Below are 25,509 nucleotides of genomic sequence, written 5' to 3'. Positions count from 1 at the left end.
TGCTTTGTTTCACTGCTGTGCAAGGGCAGGGGTGAGGGCGAGGCAGTATCCTACCTCCTGGGAAAGCCAGCGAGTCATCCAGAGGCCTGCATGTTCCTCCTCTCGCTGCATAACGCCTGCTAAGAGTTGCTGATGCGCTGTGCTCACATGCGAGGCAGAGAGTTTCTTCCCCAGTGTAGCCCGTGCATCACGTGCATGGCTCCCGAGGCCTCCGTGTGAGTCCCGGAACTGTAGCTGTGAGCCAGGAATGGCAGCTGGGCGTGTCCATACTGCAAGTCCACCTGCCCCCAGCCAGAGGTGGGAGAGGACAGCTGCGGTGCCTGCACCCTGTTCTGGGTCCCCGTGAAGTAGAATCCTGTTGAGTGGGCCAAGGCTGACCAGCTTTGCACCCGGATGAGTTCCAGGGCCCGCCAGCAGGAAATCCCATCCCTGGGCCTGTGGCCCGCGCCACACATCTCACATGCATCTCCTGCTTTTGTAATTACAGGTTTGCCCTTGCGTCCCATTTCTTCTGGGGACTTTGGTCCATTGTGCAGGCCAAGATTTCATCCATTGAATTTGGATACATGGTATGTTCTGGGGGTGGTTTTCTCTTCTATTCCCAAAAAGAAGATTGTTCACCATGTTTGTGAGTGCTTGGTGGGAAATGTGCGTTCTTCACAGAGGGCTCCTTGTGTCGCTGCACAGTGAACCCACTTTGGCTCCGCATTTGCCTTTGGAGGTGGCCTCACTCGCAGGCAGCAGGCCCGCCTTCCTGCTTCAGAGAGGTGCTGTATGGCCTGTGGCTCTGATGGGGGATGTAGAGCTCAGAGCCCAGCACTCCAGCCCTTGACCTTAGTCCCTTCTGACACAAGGGACCTCGGATGAAGGAACTCCCGAAGCGTTTCCTTCTGCTGTCGTGGCTCCATTCTCCATTCCTGCAGCGCCCCACTTCGCGTGGGCGGCGGGTACTGAGTGAATGAGCCGTCCTGTTTGTTGCAGGACAGTTCAACAAGCCAGGCTGCCATTTTCTTCCAGCCTTAGGACATAGAAAGTTTTAACCGTGAGTCCAGCCCTCCGCTGCCCCATAATGAGTGTTGGTGGTGTGTCCCAGGGCAGGGGGTGCACAGAGTCTGTAGTGAGCGCCTTGCTTTAGGAAGGTGGAGGGAATGACGAGTTCGTTTTATCCTTCTAGTCCTGCATTAGGGTGATTTCTGCTTCCAGGTGGAAGGTTGGGTAACTCACAGGTGCTGTTAGGCAAAAGAAGGGGGAATAAGGAATTTTAAAGCAGATTTAGAGCCATGGTCCAATGATATTGTTAAGACAAAGTACACATCAAAAAATATTACCAAAGTAAGGAATAATTTCATAATAATAAAGGGATCAATTAATCCAGAAGACATAAAAAAATCCTAAAATGTGTACGCACCTGTCTTGCTTCAAAAGACATAAAGCAAAACCTGAGAAAACTGAGCAGAGAGAGAGGCAGACCCACAGAGCAGAGGGGCAGAGCCAGAAACAGCAGCAGGAGGGAGGAGGAGGGGCCCGCACTCTTGCCCAGCCTGACACTGTTGAGTGCCCGGCTGCCGAATGTGCATCCTTGCCCAGTGAATATGGCATGTTCGTCAAGATAGACCATATGCTGGGCTTTAGGAAACAGGTCTCAAGCTGAAAAGAACTGAAATACAGAGTATATTCTCTGACCACGGTGGAATTTAATAGGAAATCAACAGCAAGAAAATCTTGAAAATTCCTAATTATTTAGGAATTAAATAGTACACTTCAGTAAACCCTAGATCAAAGAAGAAACGAAATAGACAACTAGAAACTATTTTGAACAAATTATAATGAAAACACAATATATCAGAATTTGTGGGATACAATTAAAGCAGGGTTTAAAAACTTGTGGGCTTTGAAGGTTATACATTTGTATTAGATAAGAAAGTTCTCAAATCAGTGACTGAAGCGTCTACCTTAAGAAGCTAGAAAGAGAAAAACCAACCTAAGCCAAAGTCATTAGAACTAGATAAAACACATGACTCTTGATCTCAGGGTCGTGAGTTCAAGCCCCATGTTGGGCATGGAGCCTACTAAAAAAAAAAAGAACTAAATAAACTAAGAGCAGAAATCCTTGAAATAGAAAATGGATGGAAAAAAAAGAAAATGAATGAAACCAAAAGTTGCTTCTTTGGCGAGCTCAATACAACTTACAAACTTTTGGCCATACTGAGCAAGAAGGAAAGAGACGACACACATAACCAGTGTCGGTACAAGAAGACATCACTCTGGATCCTGCGTATGTTGAAAGGGTAAGAGAATATTATGAATAATTTTACGCCAACAGATTTGACAGCGTGCATGAAATGTGCACATTTCTTGAAAGACACGAATAACAAAAGCTAGCGTAACAAATGGTCATATAGTTATTGAGTAAATCGAATTCATACTCAGAAAACCTCCCTGTAGAATAAACTGCGGGTCCTGGCGAATATCATCAGACATTTCAGGAAGAAGTAATACCAGTTGTGCGCAAAGTTGTAGAGAATAAAGGGAGGAGGGGACATTTCTCAACTCATTTGATGAAGCATTGCCCTGATGCCGAAAGGAGACAGAGACATTTCAAGAAAACTTCAGATCAGTGCTCTTTGTGAACAGGACAGGAAAAACATTATCAAAATATTAGCAGAAATTAAATCGGACGTCTACAAGATAATATGATCAAGTGGCATTTATCTCTGGAATGCAAGGTTAATTTTAACATTTTAAAAACCAGTTAGTGTAATTCAGCATATCAACAGGATGAGGGAGAAAAACCATAGTATCTTCTTAGTGAATGCTGGAAAAGCACTTGACAAAATCCAGTCCCCGTTCATGATCGGGATTTAAAACAATAACAAAGCCTCAGCAGAGTAGGAATCTTCTCCTTCCTCAACCAAGCACAGGGCACGCATGAAAACCTGTAGCTGGCGTCACAATTACTGGTGAAACCAGTCGGAGCCCCAGAGAGCGAGCGAGACGGGCTCGCTGCTCTCGCCCGCACCGTCCCCCGCAGGGCACCAGAGCACCTAGCCAGCATGGTAGGGCCGGGAAAAGAGAGGAAATGCAAAAATACTGGAAAGGAAGAAGAAAAACTGCCTTTATATTGTAGGTGACGCGATCCAAGTGCATGAGAAAACATGAAAGAATCCACGGAAAGGCTGTTGAAGCTGGGGAGTGAGTTTACGGGGGTGTCAGGATGCAAGGGCAGTGCACGGAGACCAGCTGTGTTCTACAGTAGAAACTCTGCCAAGTGAAATTTCATCGTGTCTACAGTGGTAGAAGAACACGAAATATTTAGGGATGAGATTTTTTAAATATGTACGTGATCTTCACACTGAAAGCTGTCAAACATGGCGAAAAACACCGAAATAAAGGGACAGCAAGACCATGTGTGCGGCTTCAGAAGACTGCGTATTAAGAGTCTGTTCTCCCCAAACTGATTTCCAGAGTCTCGGCGATCCCAGTCAGAATCTCCACAGGCTTTTTGGCAGAAACTGGTAAGTTCTAAAATATATGTGAAACTAAAACTAACAGAGTTGGAAGACTGATTCTGCCTGATTTCAAGATGGATCGAGACAGTGTGATATTGGTGTAAAGATAGACATCCGTCCAATGGAGCGGAGCCGAGTGCCCAGAAACACACTCAACGTACAGTCAACTAATAATCAACAGAAGGGCCACAGTAATTCATTGGGGAAGGGATTAGATTTTGAAAACCTTTGCGGGATCAACTAAATAGCCATATGGGAAAAAGAATGAACCTTGACCTCCTGCCATACACAGATTAACTTGACATAGGTAACAGACCTAGGCGTAAAAGCATCTGGAAAACAAAGGAGAAAAGCTTTGTGACCACGGCAGGGATTTCTTGGGTTACGTGAAGCACTGACTGTAAAAGAAAAAAGATATGGTAAGTTGGGCTTAATCAGAACGAAAAACTTTTGCTCTTTGAATGACAAAGAGAAAATTAAGAAAATAAAAAGGCAAGCACAGACTTGGAGAAAATGTTGCCACTGTCTGTCTGAGAAGGACTTGTATTTGGAATATATAAAGAGCTCGCAACTTAGCGAGAAACCAAACGAGCTACTTTATAAACCAGTAAGAGATTCGGACACGTCACAGAAGATAAAGAAATGGCCAGTAAACGTCCGTCTGCTTAATGTAATTAGTCATACACGCAATGCAAGTTAAATCCCGAGCGAGACCCGCTGCACACCCGATGATGGCTGAAACTTCAGACGCCGACAGTACCAAATGTTCGCGAGCACACGGGGCGGCTGCACCCGCATACGCTGCCGAGGGGGAAGGTGGGAGGTCTGACCGGCCTGGAAAGCGGTTTGACAGTACACGGAGCAGACAGCCCGGGAACCTCCTACTTTGGTATTGATCCAAAAGAAACGAAGCCTGTTTCCACACCACGACCGCACTCAGGTGCTCAGAGTGGGTGTAATAGCCCCGAACTGGAAACCACCTGCCCGCTGGTCACGTGAGTGGGTATTTGTACCATGTTGGAGCCACGTAACCGACAAGGACTCCGCCGGAAACAGGATGGAACCGCAGAAGCTCACAGCAGCGTGGAGGAATCCCAGAAACGTTACGCTGAGTGAAACAGGCCAGACGGGAAGGGGTACACACGGGATGGCTCCATTTATGGAAAAGCTTTCGACGGCCATCCGTGGTGATGGAAATCGGTTCAGAGGCTGCCTGTGGCCAGGCGTCGGGGCGGGGCCCGTGGAAATGAGCGTGCTGGAATGTCCTCCGGCAGGACTGTGGTGCGGGTGCGGAGCTAGATGGACGCATTTGTTCAACTGTGTGCGTGAAGGAGTTCGTTTCTGTGGTACGTAAGCTACACCCCGACACTAAGCTCGCAGCAGTGATGCTGTAATTTTCCCGGCGGTCGGCATCGCAGACTTCTCAGTTTGGAGTGGGCGCTTCAAAGATTGGGCTGGCTTGACAGTGGCTTGACGGTTCTCGAGTAGACAGAACTCAGGACCAGGGTTTCCGCAGTCCCTCTCGTGTCCTGTGCGGTTATCCTGCTGTGGGTGATCCCAGAAAACTGGGGTACCTTCTTCCTCGCACCTCTGCTCTCAACTTGCTGACTCAGCCCCGGGAACCTGCTGCGGTTGAAGGGCCCTGAGAGGGGAGCCTGTGTCGGAGGCAGGCCTGGATGGGACACGGGCGGCCTTGGGCGGGAGTCCTTAGTGAGGCTGCTCTTTCTTGTCTCCTAGGACTATGCCCAAGCAAGGTTCGATGCCTATTTCGACCAGAAGAGGAAGCTCGGGGTGTGAGTGTGGGAGGCGCCATCCACTTCATCCCTGGACTGCGTGGGGGCGGCCGAGCCAGCGGGGCCCTCCGCACTCCGACGACTGTCCCCGCGGCAAGGCTTGGATGGCTCGCTGCCGAACACAGATGTGTATGATACGAAAGACTGTATTAAAATTGAGTAACATTTATATCCTCTGTTGTTTACGATTTCACTAGGACTCTGCGATGAGATCGGGAAGCAGGAACAGTACGATAGCGCAGTAGTGCAATATCTCAGAATCCTTTGAGGCTAGGGAAGGCGTTTTCTGTTTGGGGCCTGAAGTTTGCAGTCAGATATGGCAGACAGCACGAGTAAACAGTGTTTCTGCGGGTACTTTTTTTGGTTAATGTTGATTTTTCAAGGATTTGAATTCACGTGCTGGGGAACGCTGTGACCAGGCCCCCGGAAGGTGACAGAGTGCGTAGACACCACTGGCTCCCGAGGGCGGCGAACGAGCAGGGACAGACTGTGACTGCTCAGCGGCCTGAACCAGCGTGAGTGCGAGGAAGCTGCTTACCCCCCACCCTTCCCGTCCACACGGCGGGTGCCCGAGGCAGCGGCGCCTGTGGGGGGGTGGGCTGTCGTCTCTGTACGATGAATGTCGCTGTTCCGGACCTGTTGTACGGATTTCGTCACGCAGACGCATCTCGCCCTGACTTGTCTGCGGCCTCTGCCCCGCCCCCTCCTCAACTGAACGTGCTTTACTAACCCCAGCCTCGGGTGGGCAGGGGGCTGCGGCCACGGGGGGCCGACCGCTGGCCAAGGAGCAGCGTGGGCCCCTGCGGACACGCCCGCCTGCCACCTGCCCTCCCCACAAAAAGCAGGCTTTGCCCTGCTCTCCGCAGCCTTTCCTCCACCTCCACTCAGCCCCGGGTTGCGGGTTCTGGGACAGGGCTGGCCGTCCCGGGCGTCGTCCTGCTGACCCGCCAGCCGCTGGGGCCCTGGTGTGCCCCGTGGGCTCCCGGTATCCCTGACGGGGTCCTTCTGGTGGGAAAGAATGGCCTGTATGTGGAATGTGGGGGCATGAATACACTAGAGCTGGGACGCCCATATATATGAAATGTCCTTTGGGATAGTTTTTTTTACTCTGAACTCTTATTTGAATTGCTTTTTGTGCATACATTTCTGCTACCAGAGATCGTACTATACAAACAATAAAAACATACAAAACGCATCCTCACTGTCATCCTCGGTTGTGTCCTGTCAGGCAGGGCTCCTGTTACCTGGTTGTGCCTATGGAGGGCTCCCGGCCAGTCGTCTCAACTCTCCACCCCCACCCCGCCGCCCCCCAGAGACCTGATGTGGAAGAAACTAGGAGCAGTGGGATGTGCTGGAGGAAACCGGACGGCTGGCTTGGTCAAGGCAGGAGAGAGATTTTCCACTATTCACCCTTCCAGACATTTAGAAGTTTAGCCAGGTGAATGTGTTTTGGTATCCAAGCAATAAAACTGAGCAGTAAATGACACTGCATTCCTGTGTAAGGTCTCACCCAGAGCGATGCTCCCCCCACGCCCCCCACTCCCTGCGGCGTCTGGAGGCCCTGAGCAGGGCAGCCCTGGCCCCGGGGGATGGGCTCCTCCCAGCAGCTGGCCAGATGAGAGCCACGGCGAGAGAGCCAGGCCACCCGGCTCGCCATGCCCAGGGCATCTCTGGCCTCAAAGCGGCCTTTGTTCCTGGGGCCTCCTGCCGGAAGAGCCACTTTGCAGCTCCTGAGCCCAAGAAAGGAAGGCCTCTGAGAAGCGTTGGCACCACCTCCCAGCCAGTGGGGGGACCCAGGCCAGAAAGACACGCACAATGCCACTGTCCAGCAGCCGGAGGATGGCCTCGGGGGCGCAGCACTGGTCACCCAGGGAGGGATGGGAGACAGCAGCCCCCACTGAAGGCGCAGCAGGACCTGGAGTCCAGCGCAGCCCTTTTCCTGACCCTCCGGGCCCCAGACAATGCTCGGGCTGCCTGGACAGCCTCTGCCCTTCTCTGTGCGGAGGGCGGGGTGGAGAGTGGTAGTGTGTGTGCGTCTCTGGTGACCCAGAGTCAGACCAGTTTGTACATCCCCAAGGATGGGGCGCTCACCACCACCACCACCACCACCCCTCCCTCGGCTCAGCCTGGGAAGACGCTCATTCCGAGCTAGAATGTGCTAGAAACATCCCTCCTTGGTCCTAGTTCTGTCCCCACTTCAGGCCAAGACTCTGGGATTACTGCAGGTGTGCTCATGGGGCCTCTCCCCAACTTCTCAAGGCCCCAAGTCCTAGACCAGGGCCTCCCATCCCACTGCACCCTACACCAAACTCAGCTGCATGGACAGATAAGAGAGCATAATATAGCCAGGCACGGAGTCCGTGACACCTAGAGTCTCGTGGGGTGGGACCAGTCCATGCCCAGAGCCCAGGCCCTGCCACCCAGGCTCTCCAGCCCCTGGCACTGCAGACAGGACCAAGACACAATTCCTAGTCCATCTTTATTTCTCGTCTCCGTAGGTAAGGGCAGGGACCTGAGTATGGCCACAGGTGGGCGCTAGTCCTCCTCCTCAGCGAAGGTGAAGGGGCTCAGCTTATAGCCGCTGCCCAAGTAGAACTTGTTCTGGAACTCCACCCTGGGGGCGACAAGGGGAGAGCTGGTGAGGGGCAGGCCCCCCGCCCCTCGTGCTGCCCGGGGCCAGCCAGGCGGGCCGCTCACCAGTGCAACCGCAGTGCGTGCAGGAAGGCCGAGAGCCCCTCCATCACCAATAGGATGGCCACGGTCAGCACGGCAAAGGCGGCGAAGATGGGGACCAGCACCACGGCCGCCACGCCCAGCTCACGGCCCATGCGCAGGCCCTCACGCATCACCATGGCCCACAGGACCTCCGACAGCTCTGGGGGTCAGGGAGACAGCAGTGGAGCCCAGGGCCGAGGGGGTGTCCGGCCAGCAGCCCCTGTGGCAGCCCGAAGCCCCCCTTCCTGTGGGGGAACCTCCTCCGACAGCCTCACTCTGCAGAGGGGACGTTGAGGCCCAGGGAAGGACCTGCCCAGGCCACGCAGCCAGCAGCTGCGAGCGTCCGAAGTAACCAGGACCTGACCCATGGCCAGCCCGCCCCCTGGGCCCAGGTCACTCACGGGCGTGGGCCAAGCTCAGGGCCCAGAGGCGCAGGTAGGAGGCCGTGTTGGAGATGCAGCCCAGGCAGAACTCAATGGTGTGGATGGCCTGGTGCATGAGCACCTCGGACAGGACAAACTGGGGGATGCGGGGCAGTGAGGGACCAGCCGGGCTGGCAGCCACCGTCGCCCACTCACACGCTCGGGAAGACCACACCCACCTCGGCCTCCTCTTGGTCCCCCGGGCACCCTGCTTTCTCCTCATCAGAGCCCCAGCCAGCCACGGAGGCGTCGGAGGAGTCCAGAATCCCGGACTTGTCCTCATCCTGGGGGTGGGGAGCAGGCAGCATCAGCAGGCCCCCGCCACGCAGGAGGCCGAGAGGCAGCGAGGGTGGGGTCAAACCCCCCCTCAGCCCTCATGCCCCCCCGCCCCCCGAGTCTCTACCAGCTGGCGGCCAGCGGGCCTCGGCGAGCGGCGGCGGTGCTGCCAGCGTAGGAACAAGGGCGTGCCGAGCAGCAGGACGGGCACCGCGGCCAGGGCCACGACCACCAGTGCGGACTGCACCACCTCCTGCGGAAGGGGGCAAGGGAGCCTGAGTCAGGGTGCCCTCGGCGAGCCACGCGCCCAGCTCGGGGGCCCAGAGCCTGCAGCCCACTCCACCCCAGGGCCCCCCGCTAAGCAGGGACGCCGCGCTGTCAGGAATCCCGGGGAGAAGCAGCTGCCGGCACCCGCAGCACCAGCGTCCCTCGACCTCCCCGGCTCACAGCCCCAGGCCTGCCCCCGCTGCACAGAGCGGCGCGGTGCCCCCGCGGCCCCCGCCTACCTGCCCGGGGAAGAGCAGCGGGTTGGTGGGGCTGCGGGAGAAGAGGAACATGTTGATGAAGTGGATGAGGATGCTGGGCGCCGGCGCGGCGGCGGCGATGAACAGCCACTTGTAGACGACCAGGAAGACGAGGTAGCCGAACAGCCCCAGGAGGAAGGTCAGCTCGGGCAGGGTCTCCAGGAGCAGCCGGTGCCACTGGCCGAAGTGCCTGTGGGGGGGGAAGGCCGGGGTCATTGGACCACGCACCAGCCGCCCCCTGGCCCTGCCTGTCCCGGTGCTCCCCCCCGCCGGAGCCCGGGCCCTCACACGTGGTTGAAGACTCCCAGGACCACCCCGAAGGTCATGTGGGTGACCCCAAGGATGACGGACATCTTCATCTTGAAGGAGTTGAGGAAGCTCAGGTGGTTGACGGCCAGGCTCCAGACCTGGGGTGGCAGGAGGCAGGGGCGTCACGCAGGGGCCTCCCTGCCCAGGTCACTCTCGGCAGCCCCTCTGCCCCCAGACGGTCTGCCACCCATCGGCCCACTGTGGGGCAGCAGAGGGAAGGGTGCGGCGCACGGCCAGGCACGCCAGCCCGGGCCCAAACCCCAGCTCTTCCCAGCGAGGGGACACTGCCCGCGTGCTCTCCTGTGCCTCTGCGTCCTCATCGGTGAAACGGGAGCAGTGCTGACGCGGACCTCACGGGACTGTCGCGAGGACTGTATACCACGTCGCGTCGCGCGGAAAGCGCAGAACGGTGCCCGGCATGGCCGGCTCCGAGCAAGCCAGCGCTGCCCTCACTGCCACACGCTTCTCTCCTCTTTGAAGTGGCCGCTGTGTGGGCCCAGCAGGTGGGCCCCTCGTCCTTCCGGAACCCCGCACCTCCTGCACCCGGTACCAGGCCGGGCCCTCGGGAGGGGCTCGGTGAATGTGGCGGAAGGAGGGGCGAGGGCGAGGGTTAACGTCAGGGTCAAGGTCAGGGCAGGGTTAGTGCAGGAGCCCCGGCCCAGTCCGCCCACCCGCCCACACCCTCCACAGCAGGTGGCCGGGACTCACGGGGTCAATGCCGAAGGGGTAGGGTCCCAGGAAGACACCGCTGACTGCGGGGTCCAGGGTGAGCAGCGGGTGCTCCGCCAGGAACGCGTCGCTGTGGCAACAAGGGCGGGTGGTCAGGGGCTACCGGGGGCGGGGCCCACGGGGCCAAGGCCGGGCCTCACCTCCAGCCGGACTGGGTGGCCATGGCCGCCACGCTCCAGCCCGAGGGGAAGATGGTCGTGGCGCGGCTGAAGCACTCGTTGTAGATGAAGCCGGTGTAGACGGAGAACAGCCCCATGAGTAGCAGCAGGTAGCGGCCACCGAAGAAGGTCCGCCAGATCTGGGGACGGGGGCGTCGTGAGGCGTGGCCTGGCCCCCCCCCCCCCCGACGACCCCTCGCCCGCCCTCACCTCGTTCTGCGCCGTCTTCACGGCCGGCCGGTTCTCCGCGAGCACCATGGCCAGGGCGAAGAGGAACATGAGCAGCCCGTGGCCCACGTCGCCGAACATCACGGCGAAGAGGAAGGGGAAGGTGATGATGGTGTAGGGAGCTGCGGGCAGAGGGGCCCGGCGGTGAGCCAGGGCCCCCAGGGGCACGTGGGCCTCTGTGCACCAACGGCCACCCGACCGTGTGTCTGCATTCCAGGGCCCGCCACTTCCTGGCTGTGTGACCACGGGCTGGTGACTTAGCCTCTCTGACCCTCTGTTTCCCCACCTGTAAACTGGAGACCGCAAGACCACACTTCGTAGGGCTCCTATCAATGAGTCTATCCAGGGGCGGTACTGGCGGTAGACGGTAAACCATTTCCCGCCGGGGTGATTACAAGAGCTGTGAGCAGAAGCTCAGAAAGCACAGACAGCCCGCGGCCGTCCTGACTGGCACCGGGCAAGTTCCAGGAGGCCGAGTCGGTCACTTCACCTCTGAGGTCTCGCTTTCCCGTCAGTAAGATGGGAGGAATCCCTAATGGGTGTTACAGGACTTCAGGGCACGCCCCTGTTCCGAGCTGAGTCGTCCCTCCCCTCGGACTTCCGGCCTCCAGCCCAGGAGCCGAGAAACTCCGGGGAAGCGCCCCCATCTGTGGTGCTTCGTTACAGAAGCCGCGGCCGCGTCTACCCGCCCCAAGGTAACGCTCTGAGGGCTGGGAGCTGGTCGTCGACCAGGTGACCAGGTCTGGTGACCAGGTCTGTCTGTCCTAACTGCACCGGCCTCTGCCAGCACAGAGGAACCACGAGCATGTGAAAGGGATGGGGGCCCCGGGTCAAGCGCTGCATGCTGACCCGGCAGGCATGGCAGCCCCAAAGGACTGCACGGGACCCTGGTCATCGTTCACTCCGCCTCACGTGCCAGACTCGTGTCCTGCCTGCCCTGCGCTCTAGCCCACCGGCTGAGGCCAGACCCTCCCTGGCCTGTGACCGTGTCCCCTCCAAAAAATGCCCCAGCACGGCTCATCTCCCACACCCATTCTTTGGGCTGAGACCCACTGTGGTCCCCACCCAGTGACATGCAGGGGGCAGGCTCTGGGCCACGGACCACCTGGTGCCGCCTGCCACACGGAGAGCCACGTCTGGAGGGAGCAGAACCGGGCAGGTGACAGCAGCGCCCTGCCTGCTCCCCAACTCCCCACCCCTCAGCTGCTTCCCTGACTGGTTTCTCACAGCAGCACCTCTCTTCACAGGCCACTTGTGCCAGAGCGCCCCCCCCCCCACTAGCCCCCCGGGTCCGCTTCTGGGAAAACCCAACAGCACCCAAGTCAAACTTCTTAAAAACACAGTGCGGCCGCCGAAGAGCTCAGCAGGCTGACTCTGGCCTTGTGCACTGCCGATCCGCATCTGCCCACCTCCCCGGCCTGCTCTGAGGGCCCCACTCTTATTCCCATCGAACAGATGTGGAAACGGAGGCTCAGGGAAACTAAGAAATGGGCCGGGGTGAGCAAGTCAGACCTCAGACCTGAGCCATTCCTACTGTTCTTTGCACGACCCCATGCTGGATCCCCTGTGAGCCTAACTGGGAAGGGGGATGCTGCTGGGGGTAAACACAAAGCTTGCACACCGCCTCCCCCGCCCCCCAGCATGGTGGGAGTGCGCTTCTCATCTTAACGGGGCAGGACAGGCCCAGTGCGCAGATGCCGCCCTCCTGGGCTGGGGGCTCCACGGCTCTCACCGGGGTTGACCTCCTGGTAGCGGCCCACGCCATAGGCGTCCACGATGCCTTGGAAGCTGGCCGTGAAGCGGTTGGTGCGGATGAGTGTGGGGGGCATGTCCCGGCAGGGGATGCGGTGAACCACGGCGCTCACACCGGCCTCACTCTGGGGCACCCGAGGGGCAGACAGACAGATGACACTGATGGCAGGGGGGCCTTCAGAGACCCTTTGACACCCCCCAAGCCAGGCCCAGCCGGAGATGTGGGGCTCACCGGGCAGGAGCCCGGGACATCTAGGATAGCCCCTCCCCTCTCTGTGAAATAGGACCACCATCCCACCTGCCCCAATTCAGGGTGATTTAGGGAGAGCCCAAGATCAGCTGGACCAGAAATCGCTTGGGAAATCGGAGCCTGCTGCTTATCTAGGTGGCCCAGGAGAGGGAGCCCCGCTGCCACCTGTGAGCACCTACTAGGCACCAGCAGCTACAGGGACCCCGGTGGGTCATCACACCCATTTCACAGATGAGTAGCCCGAGGCTCCCTCGAGGGGGCCAGTGCCTGCTGAGCCAGCCTCCCGGGTGCTCTGGCCCCTCCCTGGGCTTCCGACATCAGGACGGGGAGCGCCTGGTCCAGGGTCCTCGGGGCAGACTCCCCTAAGCAGAGGGAGCCCTGGCCAAGGCCCGGTGTTGGGAACAGGAAGTGTGTTGGGAGGTGGGAGCTGGCACCTGCCTGGGAGAAGTGGAGGGCAGGAGACCCCCCACCCCAGCCCCACTCACCGAGCTGTCCTGCAGCACCTGCTGCAGGGCGGGCAGGTCGCTCGCGGCGCACCAGCCCTCGGCAATGAGGCACTTGTGCGTGGCGCTCACGCTGCACTGGTTGAGGACCAGGTACACGGCCTTCATCTTGTGGATCTGCACCCGCCAGGGCGGCAGCAGCCGCTGCACCCGGCCCAGCACCTGGCTCAGGAAGCGCTCCGTCTCCCCCAGGACCTAAGGCCAGAGCAGGCGGTGAGGGAGGCGGCCGGGCCGACGGGGCGGGGGCGGCAGGGCATTGGGGCTGCGCGAGCGCCCACCTCCTGCAGCTCCTGGCTCTGCTGCTGCAGCTGCTGCAGGGTCCCCAGGCGGCCGTCCTCCTGCTCCACGAACGGGAAGACGTGGCAGTGGAAGCTGGCAGGCAGGAGGGGCGGCGTGAGGGGAGCGGCCTGGGCGGGGGGAGCTCTGGCTGGACAGAGGCTGAGTCGAAAGGGAGCTTCCGGGGCAGGGCGGGGGACGGGGCAGTGACACGCGGGGGCAGCCCCACGGAGCTCACCAGTCCGTGATCTTCCGGATCTTCTGCCCTATCTGCTCGCCCCAGTAGGAGATGAGGAAGGTCATCCACGTGGCAGGCTCACCCTGAAGGAGAGGGGCCCGCTTTACCTGGAGTCCCGGCCCCCCCAGCCCGGGACGCCACCCCCCCCTTGGGCCCCCCCCAGCCCCCACCGTCACGGGGTCCTCCAGCGGCTGCTCCGTCTCCCTGAAGCTGGCGATAAGGAAGCCGCGGCAGGCCCTCCAGAGCAGGCGTTCCAGGGCGGCGGCCTTGGCGGGCTCCACGGCACCTGCCACGAAGCTGCCAGGCCGGGCGGCTCAGGACCGTCCAGCAGGCACGCGGCCTGCTCCCGGGGAGGGGCTGGAGCTCGAGGCCGGCCCAGAGGAGGAGAAACCCCCGCGAGCCCCGGAAATTCTGGGCCTGAAGGAGGAGGCTGCGGGCAGTCTGAGGGTGGAGGAGGCGAGCCCTGAACGAGGAGGTCGTCAGGGCCTCCGGCTGTCAGGAAAGAGCTGGATGCACCCCTTACTTACTTGACTCTCAGGTCCTGGTGGGGCCCCCCCGGGGGCTGGAGCAGGGGGGTTCTTTCCAAGAGCCCATCTGTGGGGGTGGCTGCCAACTGGGGGCCAAGAGGCACCGTGAGCCCCGCGCCCACATAGGGCCTGGCGCCCCCCGCCTCCCCCGTCCCCCCTGCCCGGGACTGGCGCTGACCGGGAGGCGGTGGCCCCGGCCCAGCACGGCCGAGTGCAGCTGCAGCTGGTGCAGCTGGGCCCGCAGGGACTGCTGGTTGCCCCGCACATCCCGGAGCTCCCGGGCCAGGCGATCTGTCTCCTCCTGGATGCGCAGCAGGTCACGGGGTGGGGGTGCCAGCAGCCTCCCCTCGGGTGGGTGCAGCGCCAGCCCAGCCCGCCGCACCTCCTCCTGCAGGAATGCTGGGGGCAGAGCGATGGGCGTCAGGGGAGGCCATGCGGGGGGCCCACGCCAGCTCATGGCCTCTGTTAGCCAAGGGCCGCCTAAGGTCTAGGGGGTCCCAAACGCTGCCCCAAACTCAACTGACCACCAGCTAATTGATTCACTGAGTCCAAGACCCCTGGAAAAACCCCAGGCCAAACCTATATCCCCAAAGGTCTGCTCTCCTCTTGAGCTTCCCCCCCCCCCCGCTCTCCCTTGGCCACTGCCCTGCCCGGGCCCTGGGTCCCACAGTGGTGTCCAGGCAGGTTGGCCCAAGCCCTGGGGGGCCTGGGACAAGAGCGCGATGCCTTAAAAGCTATCCGTCAAGCTAACACACCATTAAACGAATGTGCTCTGTTCTCCCCTCTCATAGGCTCCTCCTGGGAAGGGCTGCCAGAGTCCAGGGCCAGGGTCCCTCTTGCCTGGGTCGAAGAAGCGGCTCCTTGGGGCACTGACCCTGTACACCGGCCTCTGCCCACCGCAGGCCATCTGTAGCAGAGAAAGCTCTGTGCATGCCTCTCCCCTGCTTAGAAACCACAGTGCCTCCCAGTGTCCACCGGATGAATTCCTAAGTCTTCATGCAATATTTGAGGCCTCTTCCAAGTGAGCCCCATTCTCAAGAGCATCCCCAGCTGCCCTGTCCTGGCTCTGCAGGGCCTGGCTTGGACCTCCCTTCTCTGTCTTCCACCTGGGGGACCAAGACTCCTCCTCTCAGGCTGGCACCTCCTCCAGGAAGCCTGCCTGGGATGTGGGCCTGAGGCCAACTCACTGAAGGTTTTCTCCAGCTCTTCGCAGCGCCGAACGTCCCCCACGAAGCGTCTCTGGAAGGCGCTCACCGAGGCATTGAGCTGTGGTTGCCGCACAGAGGGGTCAGACTTCTGGGCGGGGGCAGGGAGGTCCCACCCAGGGTCCAGGCTTGGCTCTCTGCAGGCCATAGCTGCCTCCCCAGACAAAGATGCTGAACACCCCATGACCCTCCAGATGCCCAGCTGGACAGAGACCAGGCTTTGCGTGCTCTGGGGAGGGTGTGACGGGGCCCGGAGGCAAGGTGGCCTCAGCCATAAGGCTGGCCTTTCAGAGAGCAGCCGGGATTCAAGCAGGGGCCATTCTGGGGGGAGGCAGCATACCATCTCGGGGTGAGGACGAGGCCCCCTCCCACGCCTGTCCGGCCCCACTCACGTCTCTGAACTCCACGAGACCCAGCTCGCCCAGCTGGCTCACACAGGTGTAGGCGGCAGACGTGGGCAGGAAGAGCTGCACCAGCGCCACCTCCTCGCTCCGGAACATGGAGCCCATGGTCCTGCGGGCCGGGCCGGGGGAAGGCTCAGTCGGGCGGGCCAGATGGCTCCCCATCGAGCAGGAATTCTGTCCACCTCAGCTCACATAATCCATGGAAGGTCTTGCTACCAACCCCGTGCGACAGATGGGGAAACTGAGGCCCGGGAAGCCTCAAAGGGGTGCCGAGGTTGCACAGGAAGTAAGCGGTGCAACTGGGAGCAGACCCCGCCCTGGCTGACCTCACGGCCTGACCCACCGCCCCCCCCAAGCTCTTTCCCAGCTGGCTCTGCCCTGTCCCAGGCACCCACCCCGAGCCCTGGTGGCACTGGCTCTTCTCACACATGCCCTCTGCTCCCACCGTCCCTCCTCTGTGACCTGCCCTCACCCTAGATCCTACTCATCCTTGGGGCCCCAGGCCAAGGGTCACCTCCAGCCAGCCTCCTAACTGCCACAGCCCTCGGCTGGCCACGAACCCTTGTCCTTCTACACCAAGGAGCCTCCGTGACAAGAGAGAGCCAGGGCTGAGGTTGGGGCTGTCCACCCCCCCACACCCCCCTGGCAGCTGAAGCCCCCCTCCCTCCCTGGGGTGTCTGTGTGTGCTGAGGGGGTGGGAGCCCCCACCGGGTCCCCTGGTGCCCTCACTGAGGGCAAAGAGGCCTGAGGGCGGGGGACCTTCCCCAGAGGCTTGGACCGCTTGGTGGCCGATGTCCAAATAGGGGCGGAAACAGCCTTCCAGGTGTCGAAACCCTCGAAAGCGAAACTGTGGAAGCTGACATGGGCAGGACAGCCTGGCGGGGCCCTGCCCAGACGCCGTGGGGGAGGCCCTGCAGATGCCCCAGCCATGAGCCAGGACTCCACGACCACTGCTCTCGGGGCCCAGGGCCAGCTACTTCCCCCCTGTGGGACTCAGTTTCCTTAGCTCTCAAAGTGTCAGGGAAGGGGACAGGCACGGGTGAGGTCCCAGCTGAGGGTGAACACTTGGCGCCAAAGTGCCCCGCCTGCTGTCTGGGCCAGCGGGGGCCTGCCCAGCTGGTCACTTCCTCCCCTGGGCCTGGTTTCCTTCAGTCTAAATAGGGAATGCAGCCCCGGCCCCAGCCTGGAAGAGGAGAGAAGGCCGGGAGGCAGCCTGAGACTATAGCAGCCCTGGGCCCCGCGGTGGGCAGGAGGGGCTAGGTTCCATCCCCAAGGGCCAGGGACCAGGCTCCAGAGCGTGGCTCTAGCTGTCACTGGCTGTGTGTCCTTGGGGGAGTCTCTCACCTTCTCTGGGCTTCCACTTCCTCTTTGGGTAAATGGGAGTTGGCCACCCCCAGGAGAGACAGGCCCTGAGTGGAGAGATGACAAAAACAGAGCCTCCATGTCCCCTACACCCACACTACCTCGCTGAACCCTATCAGCAATCCTGGGGGAAGAGGACCCTATAACCTTGTTTTAGAGCTTCGCGGACGGGTCAGTGCACTTGGAGAGTGAGGTCTGGGATCAGGTGGTCAGCAGGTGGCTAAGTCAAGCCGGAGCCAGGCGCTGGAGCTGCGGGTCTGGAAGTCCCAGTCAGTGCATAATATGGGCTCAGGGGAGGGCAGTTCTCTGCCCAGGGCACCCTGAAAGGCTGGGCTGCACAGATGAGCCGGTTCTGGGAACCAGGTCTGGGGACCCAGGGGGTGCCACCGCCCCAGGCTGTGCCAAATCCAGCCTGGCACCTCTCACTCACAGGGCCTCGGCCTGGGCAAGTCCCTTGGGCGGGAATTCCCTTGGGTTGGGTGGGTGGGGTGCACAGGGACCTGGTCAGACCCCTCCCCCACATTTGAGGACTGCACTGGCTCACCCCTTACCCCCCATCCTCCCTGGCCGTGATGCAAGCCAGGGGCCACCGCACTCCTTTTAATGGAGCAAATGAAGGTTCCTCGGTCCTGTGGCCTTCAGGGTCCAGACTGCAGCCCCCTCCTAACTCTATTCCCATCTCCTCCTGGTCCCTCAGGGGCTGAGGATAAGGCAACTCCTTCAGGAACCCCCCAGATCTCTCCCCCAAGCCCCTGACCCACATGATAGCGCTGAGCTGGAGGAGAGGGCCTGCTGCTTCCCCTATTCCAGACTGGTAGGCTCTGGAGTTGGAGTCACCCCACTTGCCTCTAGCTCTGCCTCTTCCTAGCTGGGTGGGCCTCAATTTCCTCATCTGTAGAATGGGTCCCTCCCTCCGAGGAAGATGCCACAGAGAAAGCCCTGAGCGCCACCAGAGCACCTCCAGGACGGGCAGAGTTGGGCCCAGTAGTTAGCAGCTGTTAACTCTCTGTCCTCCTCTTCCTCTTCCCTTTCCCCACCTCCTCCTCCTCGTCGTCCCCACTGTGGCCCCCACCAAGGCCCGATACCCGGCGGGCCGGGCCGGCAGACTGGGTCGCATCCACTGACCCAGCTGGGTGGGGGTTCCAGGACCCCCTTCCTGGGGCAGGGCAAAGGGAGGGTGGCAGACGGAGCCGGGGGGCGGGGGGGCTCTGCAGACCCCGGCTGGGGCACACTCACCCCCGGGTCTGCCGCACGCGGCGCTGCTCAGCTCTGGCTCCCGGCTCTGCGCTCCGGGCCGCGGCGCCCACGCAACTCACTTTCCCCGGCGGGCGGGGCCGCAAGGGGCGGGACCACGGAAGCCCCGCCCCGTCCCGTCCGGGCTTGGTGGGGAGGGGCACCGGAGTGCGGCGAGCGGCCGGCACCGCCCTCGCTTCCTCGTGGGAGGCTGGGGACCCCTGGGGACGGGGGGCGGGGCCGCCGGGAGACCCGAGCGGAGACACGGAGCAGCGCCCACCGCGCACGCCTACGTGGCCGGCATGCAGATGCGGGGAGGCGTCCGGGGCACGGGGTTTGGACCCCCCAGCACCTAGAGGCCTCACTGGGCCTATGGCTGATGGAACCTCAAAACACTGAGGCTTGGGATCCAAAAGCCGCGTGTCCCCAGCCCGCTCCCCCACCTCTGGGACCCCTTTCCTGAGGCCGCATTTGTACCCGGTCCTTACACCCTCCCTCTGACCCCCCAGGATAGGGGCCTAGGCTCCAGGCCCAGTGCTCCGTGCCCTTGGGTGGGTGCTGCCCCTCTCTGAGCCTTTTTCCTCAACAGCAGCAGGACACTGAGGGCTGGGCCATGGTTGTGATGTTCCACTCGGGGCCGGGCACACAGTGGTAGTTGTTGTCTGCCCGTGGCTGGGGGTGTCCCAGTGACTTTGCTAATTAGCTCCCCTCGGTTGGTCATGTCCCAGCACCCTGAACCGAGGCTCACGGATGTCCAGCTGCCTGCACTTTGGACAAGCCAGGACCATACCCACCGGGGACAGGAGGGACAAGGGGCCTCTCAGCTCTGGTGATCCTTGAACCTCACATAGCAAGGTCCTCTGAGGGGTAAGGGAGCTGTAGGCAAACGGAGCCCCAGAGCGGGGGTGGACAGTGACAGCCTAGGTCAACATCCTCAGAAAAGGTGTGTGGGGGGGGACCCAGTTCTGGGGCATCATAGGTCTGTTTCCCGGGGGGGGGGGGCTCAACACAGCCGAACTGAGCACCAGTAGGGACCTCAGGTCAATACTTCCTGGTGCAGGGGAAACTGGAACCCCACTGCTACAAAATGGCATTAGAGGTGTGCTCCTGAAACACACACACAGTTTGGGGCAAGTCAGAAAGGGTAAGAAGTCAGGAGCTGGATAGTCTGACCCATCTTCAACAAACATGTTGTATTTATCCGTGACAAATGCACGCTCCATGACAATTATCTACTACTGGTTCTACCTGGGAAAAGTGCAATGACGGGTGATTTAGGATTTGCAAGCCTGTCTCATTACTGCAGGGCTCCTGCCTCCCACTAGGCCTGCAAGGGGCTGGACACATGGACACTTCCTAGGCTCTGCTCTTCCCTTCGGGTCCTGCACTCACTTCTCGCTTCTGCGCCTTGTTCCTTAGGCCGTGGGGGCCCAGGAAGGGCCTGGACCACTTCAGCACCAGGAGATGGCCCAGGTGTCAGCAGTCATGAACAAAGGGAATGAGGTGGGGGAAGGCGAGGTTCTTTGCTACAGGCCTTCTCAGAGCCTTGAATGTGCTCACATGCAGTGCCTATCCCAGAGGAAAGAGGGCATTTGGCACATTTCCCACACTGACTGGTCCACACCACCCTCCTCTCTTTCCCTTCGACAAAGCAATATGGGAGGTTAGTGTTTTGTGAAGAGTACTTTTGAAAATGATGGAAGAGGAGGGCGGGGCCCAGATCTCTGACCTGAGCTTGTGTTTTCATCCGACTCATGCTGTGTGATTCCGAGCAAGTCCCTTCCCTTCTCTGAGCGAGCGTACCCACAGCTGGGGATAGGATAAAGCCCTTCCCGGTGCCGGGCACCGAGTCCAAGGGGGCTGGTTTTGGCCGTCCCATCCTGGGCAAGGACGTGGCCCCGCAGGCAACCCCACCGCTGCCGGGATTACGAAGCTGGAAGTTCTGGGCGGCAGCAGCCAAGCCCGCAGCCTGGTCTGGGGAACTTGGGGCAGAAACGGGATGTGGCTAGAGATGAGGCAAGGCCAGCTCAGGGGCAGCAGGGCCTGTGTCACCTCCTCGTGACTTGCCCTAGAGCAGGCCTCTCCCTGCCCCCAACAAGGCCACCCTGGCCCTTCTGAGGTTCTGCCACTCCAACGGACTTCACCTGAGGCCTCGGCAGACTCGACGTCCTTAGGGCCGTGGCGCTGCGTGGCCCTCCGGAGGGCGGGCCCAGGCCCCACCCTTTGGACATCCAGGATCATGGCAACAGCAGGCCTGAGACGAAGCCCTGAGGAATATGCCCAGGGTGAGGTGTGTGCGGCAGGGCTGCTGTGCACCGGGGCCCAGCCATGGCCCCCAGGGTCCCACGGGGAGGCCGAGTCACCTCCACTAGCTCCCCTGAAGGGCCCGCCCAGCCCGGCCCGCCGGAGTCACGACAGAGGCGGTGCGGGAGGCAGAGCCGTTTTATTGGGCGGCAGGGGCTGCGGGCCTGCCGGGCGGGGGCGTCAGCGGTACAGGTAGTCGGCCTGGATGTTGGCGGCGATCTCCGCCTCCCACTTGTCCCCGTTGCTGAGCAGCTTCTCCTTGTTGTACAGGAGCTCCTCGTGCGTCTCGGTGGAGAACTCGAAGTTGGGGCCCTGTGGGCGGGTGCAGGTGCGGCCGGGTTAGGCCCGTCCGGACAGCCTCTGCCCGCCGCCCCTCCGCACCCCAGGCCCGCTCACCTCGACAATGGCGTCCACGGGGCAGGCCTCCTGGCAGAAGCCGCAGTAGATGCACTTGGTCATGTCGATGTCATAGCGGGTGGTCCGGCGGCTGCCATCGGCCCGCGGCTCGGCCTCGATGGTGATGGCCTGGAGAGGGGTACCGGGCGCCCGACTGCTCATGTCTGCCCCCTCCTGGGGGCTCACTCTGGGACCGCAGAGCGGACCTGCCACCCACTCTCAGCCTCACGTGCCCTTCTCGATGGCTCTGTCAAAAGGCCCCTGTCCCGCTGCCCTAGCTGACATTTTTGCTAACCGCCGGCATCTCCTGCCTGGGAGACTAGGTCTCACAAGGGGAGGGCCGTAGCCTGCTATGTTCACTGCAGCACCTGTGGCCCGGCGGGGGGGGTTCCCAGGACTTGCTCGACGGCTGGTGGTTGTATACTGAACAACCTTCCCATTTCGCTCATTATCCCCCTTTCGTGGATGAGAAAATTGAGGCTCAGAGAAATTGAGAGGCTTCCCAAAGCCACACAGCAAGCGAGGGGCAAAGCCCAGTCTCGGAGGTAGGTCCTTAACGCTGTTTCCGGGTACGGCCTTCTGCCAGCAGCAAGAAGGCCTGGAGCCTCCCTCGGCTGGAAGGACGTTCAAAGGAGGTTTGCCAAAGGCCCTCGTGTGTCCCCTGGAGTGTAATGCTCACCATTCAGTGGGGCCTGAGGCTGGTGGCCTTGTTTCTTTGTGCCTCAGTTTCCTCATCTATAAAAATGGGGTAATAACCTCTGGGTCCTAGAGTTGTTGCAGAAATCAGTCATGAGCTGGAACAGCGCCTGGTCCGTCCACGGTGCTCACGGCCTGGAGGCCATTACCTCTTCTTGTGCTCCAGGGTCAGAGACATCAAGGCCACAGCTCATGGCCCGGAGCAGCCGCTGGGAGGGGGCGGTCACTGTGTGGACGGTGAGTGACCACAGTGCCAACTGGGGCTCCTGCTGGGGACGCCCGAGGCTCTGTCCAAGAGCCTCACCTGGATCTTTCTTTTTTTTTTTTTTTTTAAAGATTTATTTATTTATTTGAGAGAGAGATGGAGCGCGTGCAGGGGGCAGGGGGGAGGGGAAGAGGGAAAGAGAGAATCCAAGCAGACTCCATACTCAGCGCTGAGCCCAATGTGGGACTCGATCTCACAACCCTGAGATCACGACCTGAGCCGAAACCAAGAGTCGGACACACTTAACCGACTGTGGCACACAGGCACCTGGTTTCCACACTAACCAGCCTGGACTCCGGGTGGTCCGTGTAGGGCCCTCCGACAGAACTAATGCTGGGGGCTCAAAGGAGCAGCAACCAGGAGCAGTGAGGGCCTCAGCTGCGGTATGTGTGTCCTTGGGGCTGGTGACAGGCACACACGCAGAGATCCTAAACCCGTTGCTGCATTCAGGCAAAAGTGGAGACTTCCAGGGACCGCTCTGCGGCTCACAAGCCCAGGTTTCACGCCCCTGACCAGATCCCCGAGGGCAGGACCCACAGGTGTCCTGTGGCCTGCTCAGGGCTTCAAGCCTTCCTCTGAGGACTCACTGAGGAACTGGCCTGGCAACAAAGCTCAGAGAGGGAAAGGGGCTTTCCTGGGGACACATACCCAGCAGGGGGACCAGAGTTCGGGTCCAAGGCTGCAGCCTCGCCCTTGAACAGCAGGAGCCGGGGGGGCGGTCAGCAGGGGCTCACCTGAGCAGGGCAGACGGCCTCACAAAGCTTACAGGCAATGCAGCGCTCCTCTCCTGATGGATAGCGACGCAGCGCATGTTCTCCCCGAAAGCGAGGGCTCAGTGGGCCCTTCTCGAATGGGTAGTTGATGGTGGCAGGCTCCCGGAACAGGTAGCTTAGGGTCATGCCCAGGCCTGGGGGCAGCAGGTGCACAATGGGTGGGGGCCCCTCCTCCCTAACCAACTTGGCCCACCCCCATCCTGCCTGGCCCCTTCCCCCAGGGCCCACCTCGGATGAGCTCAGTCCACAGCAGGGTCTGAGCAGCCCGGTCGGTCACCGACTTCATGTCCATCGTAGGTTCCCGCATGTTCACGAACTCTGCAGGGGAGGTGGGCAGAGGGGGCCGTGGCAGGGCTTCTCATGTGCCCATGTCCCCTAGGAATCCAACTCAGGGAGATAAGGCCTCATCTTCCTTCCAGCTGCTCCCCCCCCAAGGGCTTGTTGGTTCGTCAAACCTTCCAGCCTCAGCAAGCACCCTGCAAGGCCTGTCTCTGGCTCTGGGCAGTCCTTGCCCACTTCTCCCTGGGTCTGGTCAGCCGTCCGTGCCCAGGAGTTGAGGAGGTTGGGAAAGGGCTTGGGCGGTGAGGTCCTGGAGAAGAGGACGGCCAGCCGAGCCTCACACCTGGCAGCTCCCTCCCTGTCCCACGCAGGGGAGCTCCGAGCTCAGCATGTGGCCACAGGGAAGGCTCCCCACCCCCTCACTGACAGACCCTGCCCCCATGAATCATATTCAGTCTTGATCATCCTTACAGAGTAGAAACAGAGGCTCAGAGAGGGGGAACGTCAGGCAAAGCTGGGACTAGAACCTAGGCCTCCACCCCTGCTCTGGCAGGTTCATGATCAGGAAAGCCCGAGGCTCGAGGTGCCCCAGGACTCACTGTAGGTCGCTGCAACTGTGCTGCTGTGGAGGCTCCGGCCGGTGGGATGCCCTGGAAGGAGAGGGATTACGGTACGCGGCTGCAGCCTCGCGTCGGGAGACTGGGCTCCCCCACACCCTGGGAAAGGCTCCCTCGGTCCTACCTGCACGTGCAGCCTGGGCCAGGGCCCGAAGCAGTGTAGACGTAGTCAGGCAGCGCATCTGCAGGCGTGAAATGGGAGGCAGGCGCAGGTGGGTCCCAGACCTGTCCCCATAGGAACTCTGGTACTGCAGGAGCCCGTCCTCAGTGCCACTGTGTCACCTGGTCTCCGATTTACCCCCATTCCCGACAGAGGCACAAAAGGCCTCCCTGCTCCCAGGTGTGGCACCTCCCAGTCTTTCAAACCTGACCCAGCTCGGCTGGGCTAAGAGGTAGGGAGTGTCTGTGGACCCCACGTCCTATCGATCTCACCTTCGAAGAAATCTTTAAAAGCCATCCCTCCTCTCTCCCTGGACCAGTGCTCCTGTCTCCTCTCTCTCCCCTCCCCTGTTCATCCTCCCCAGATCTGACCCAAATAACATTGCCACCAGCCACCAGGATTGAAAGCTCACTGTGTCAGGCACTGTGCTACGGGTCACACACACTGTCACTTGGTCCTTCCAAGGACCCCACAGGAGGCACAGATGAGAAGCTGAAGCTCGGCCACGTTAAGTGACTTGCCCAAAGTCACACACTGGGGGGGTGGGGGGATGGGACCAGTGCGTGAACCCAGGCCAGACTTCTCCCTTTACATCCACAGTCCACCCTCATTGGAAATCCTTTAAAGGCTTAAATAACCCTCGAGATCAAATTCCTTTTCCCACCATGAAGGTCCTTCTGGAACGGTCTCCCAGCCTGCCAAGTGACCTTGGGTGGGTGAGGTCATCTGGCACGTTTTCTCATCCGTGAAATGGGGGTCATGAGAACGAAGGGGGTTGTACAAGTCCAGAGCCTGGCATCTAGCCGAAGGTCAAAAGTGACCCTCCGTGACCTGTGTCTTCCCGCGGGCCCATCCCCTCTGACCGCTGACTCCAGCGCCAGGAGCCCGCCAGCCTGACACCGTCCCCGACCTTCCCCATGACCTCCGACCCCACGGACGCGGGCGGGGCATGCGCCTTGGCGATGCCGGTTCCCGGGTCCGCCCGCTGCGCGCTGAAGGACACCTGGACCGCCGGCCCTGAGTAGGCCGAGATGAAGCCCGGCCGCAGAGCCGGCGGGGCCGACGAGAGCACAACACTCGCCCCCGACGCCACACCGTCCAGGCCTTTTAACAGCTGAACCCGAACACCTACCTTGAAGCGCTGTCGCTCCTTCCCTTGCCGAACGGCCTGTCCGCCGAGAGGCGGAGCCTACACTCTGAGACGCTACCATTGGGCCGGCTAGTTTCACCTTTTCCGCGCTCATCTTTTACGGTGTGTCCTGATTGGCCAGTGGCGCCGCGGAAAGAGGCGGGATCCAGAAGCATCTTTCCTTTGATTGGCTAGAGGAGAGCCGACTCTTGAAGTTGCGCTGGGCGCCGCCATGTTGGATTGAAGAGGCCAATAAGCGAGGACTCCCGCACCACTGCAGGAGGGACGTCCGGGGCGTGGCTTAGGAAGGGGCTCCGGGTCAGACCTGGCGCCCTGGGTTGGAGAAGAGCTGCTGGGTCGCTGCGGGGTGTTTGTGTTAACGGGTCTGAGAATTGCGGCCGGCGGTGATTCCGCGGGAGCCGTGCCTGCTCGGTGCTAAAACTTTACCCAGAAGCCCTGTGTGGAGGATTATTCTCG

The 25,509-nt window shown here is 60.7% G+C and overlaps 3 protein-coding genes across 11 annotated transcripts in view; 1 reads left to right on the top strand and 2 right to left on the bottom strand.

The window, feature by feature from the left end:
- CHKA (choline kinase alpha) overlaps positions 1 to 6,497 on the top strand; it is a 58,591-nt gene extending 52,094 nt beyond the window's left edge. For all 3 annotated transcript variants that reach the window (XM_045775939.2, XM_045775940.2, XM_045775938.2), the window contains 2 exons: positions 488 to 569; positions 5,247 to 6,497. In XM_045775939.2, coding sequence (XP_045631895.2) covers positions 488 to 569; positions 5,247 to 5,306 — 142 coding nt within the window. In that variant the 3' untranslated portion in view covers positions 5,307 to 6,497. The remainder of the gene's footprint in view (positions 1 to 487; positions 570 to 5,246) is intronic.
- Positions 6,498 to 7,767: 1,270 nt separating this feature from the next.
- On the bottom strand, positions 7,768 to 18,528 carry TCIRG1 (T cell immune regulator 1, ATPase H+ transporting V0 subunit a3). 3 transcript variants are annotated; one of them, XM_045775936.2, is made up of 22 exons: positions 18,417 to 18,496; positions 17,328 to 17,437; positions 17,163 to 17,227; positions 15,807 to 15,927; positions 15,397 to 15,475; positions 14,388 to 14,608; positions 14,210 to 14,295; positions 13,853 to 13,979; positions 13,683 to 13,765; positions 13,447 to 13,540; positions 13,151 to 13,363; positions 12,396 to 12,540; positions 10,646 to 10,785; positions 10,418 to 10,575; positions 10,257 to 10,347; positions 9,528 to 9,646; positions 9,222 to 9,429; positions 8,843 to 8,968; positions 8,619 to 8,723; positions 8,419 to 8,536; positions 8,000 to 8,177; positions 7,768 to 7,916 (listed from the first exon to the last, which is right to left on the bottom strand). In XM_045775936.2, exons 4-22 carry the CDS (start codon positions 15,921 to 15,923, stop codon positions 7,838 to 7,840), a joined length of 2,487 nt encoding a protein of 828 aa, XP_045631892.1. In that variant the 5' UTR covers positions 15,924 to 15,927; positions 17,163 to 17,227; positions 17,328 to 17,437; positions 18,417 to 18,496; the 3' UTR covers positions 7,768 to 7,837. The 3 variants fall into 3 exon arrangements, with proteins under 3 accessions (XP_045631892.1, XP_045631891.1, XP_045631893.1); XM_045775935.2 differs by lacking the exon at positions 17,328 to 17,437 and having other exon boundaries at positions 18,417 to 18,523; XM_045775937.2 differs by lacking the exons at positions 17,163 to 17,227; positions 17,328 to 17,437 and having other exon boundaries at positions 18,417 to 18,528.
- Positions 18,529 to 20,837: 2,309 nt separating this feature from the next.
- Positions 20,838 to 25,149, bottom strand: NDUFS8 (NADH:ubiquinone oxidoreductase core subunit S8). 5 transcript variants are annotated; one of them, XM_045775699.2, is made up of 7 exons: positions 25,036 to 25,149; positions 23,868 to 23,925; positions 23,726 to 23,776; positions 23,076 to 23,165; positions 22,809 to 22,981; positions 21,114 to 21,242; positions 20,838 to 21,029 (listed from the first exon to the last, which is right to left on the bottom strand). In XM_045775699.2, the coding sequence occupies exons 2-7, from the start codon at positions 23,923 to 23,925 to the stop codon at positions 20,898 to 20,900; spliced, it is 633 nt and encodes a 210-aa protein (XP_045631655.1). In that variant the 5' UTR covers positions 25,036 to 25,149; the 3' UTR covers positions 20,838 to 20,897. The 5 variants fall into 5 exon arrangements, with proteins under 5 accessions (XP_045631655.1, XP_045631653.1, XP_087711210.1 ...); XM_045775697.2 differs by having other exon boundaries at positions 23,868 to 23,968; positions 25,036 to 25,117; XM_087855084.1 differs by having other exon boundaries at positions 23,868 to 23,991; positions 25,036 to 25,056.
- Between the last annotated feature and the right edge of the window lie 360 nt (positions 25,150 to 25,509).

Source organism: Ursus americanus, chromosome 24, assembly GCF_024610735.1.
Source record: "Ursus americanus isolate L20-20 chromosome 24, mUrsAme1.1.p, whole genome shotgun sequence".
In the NCBI taxonomy this organism is placed as follows: domain Eukaryota; kingdom Metazoa; phylum Chordata; class Mammalia; order Carnivora; family Ursidae; genus Ursus; species Ursus americanus.
Note: the sequence above shows the minus strand (reverse complement) of the source record. Positions and strands in the feature narration are given on the sequence as shown.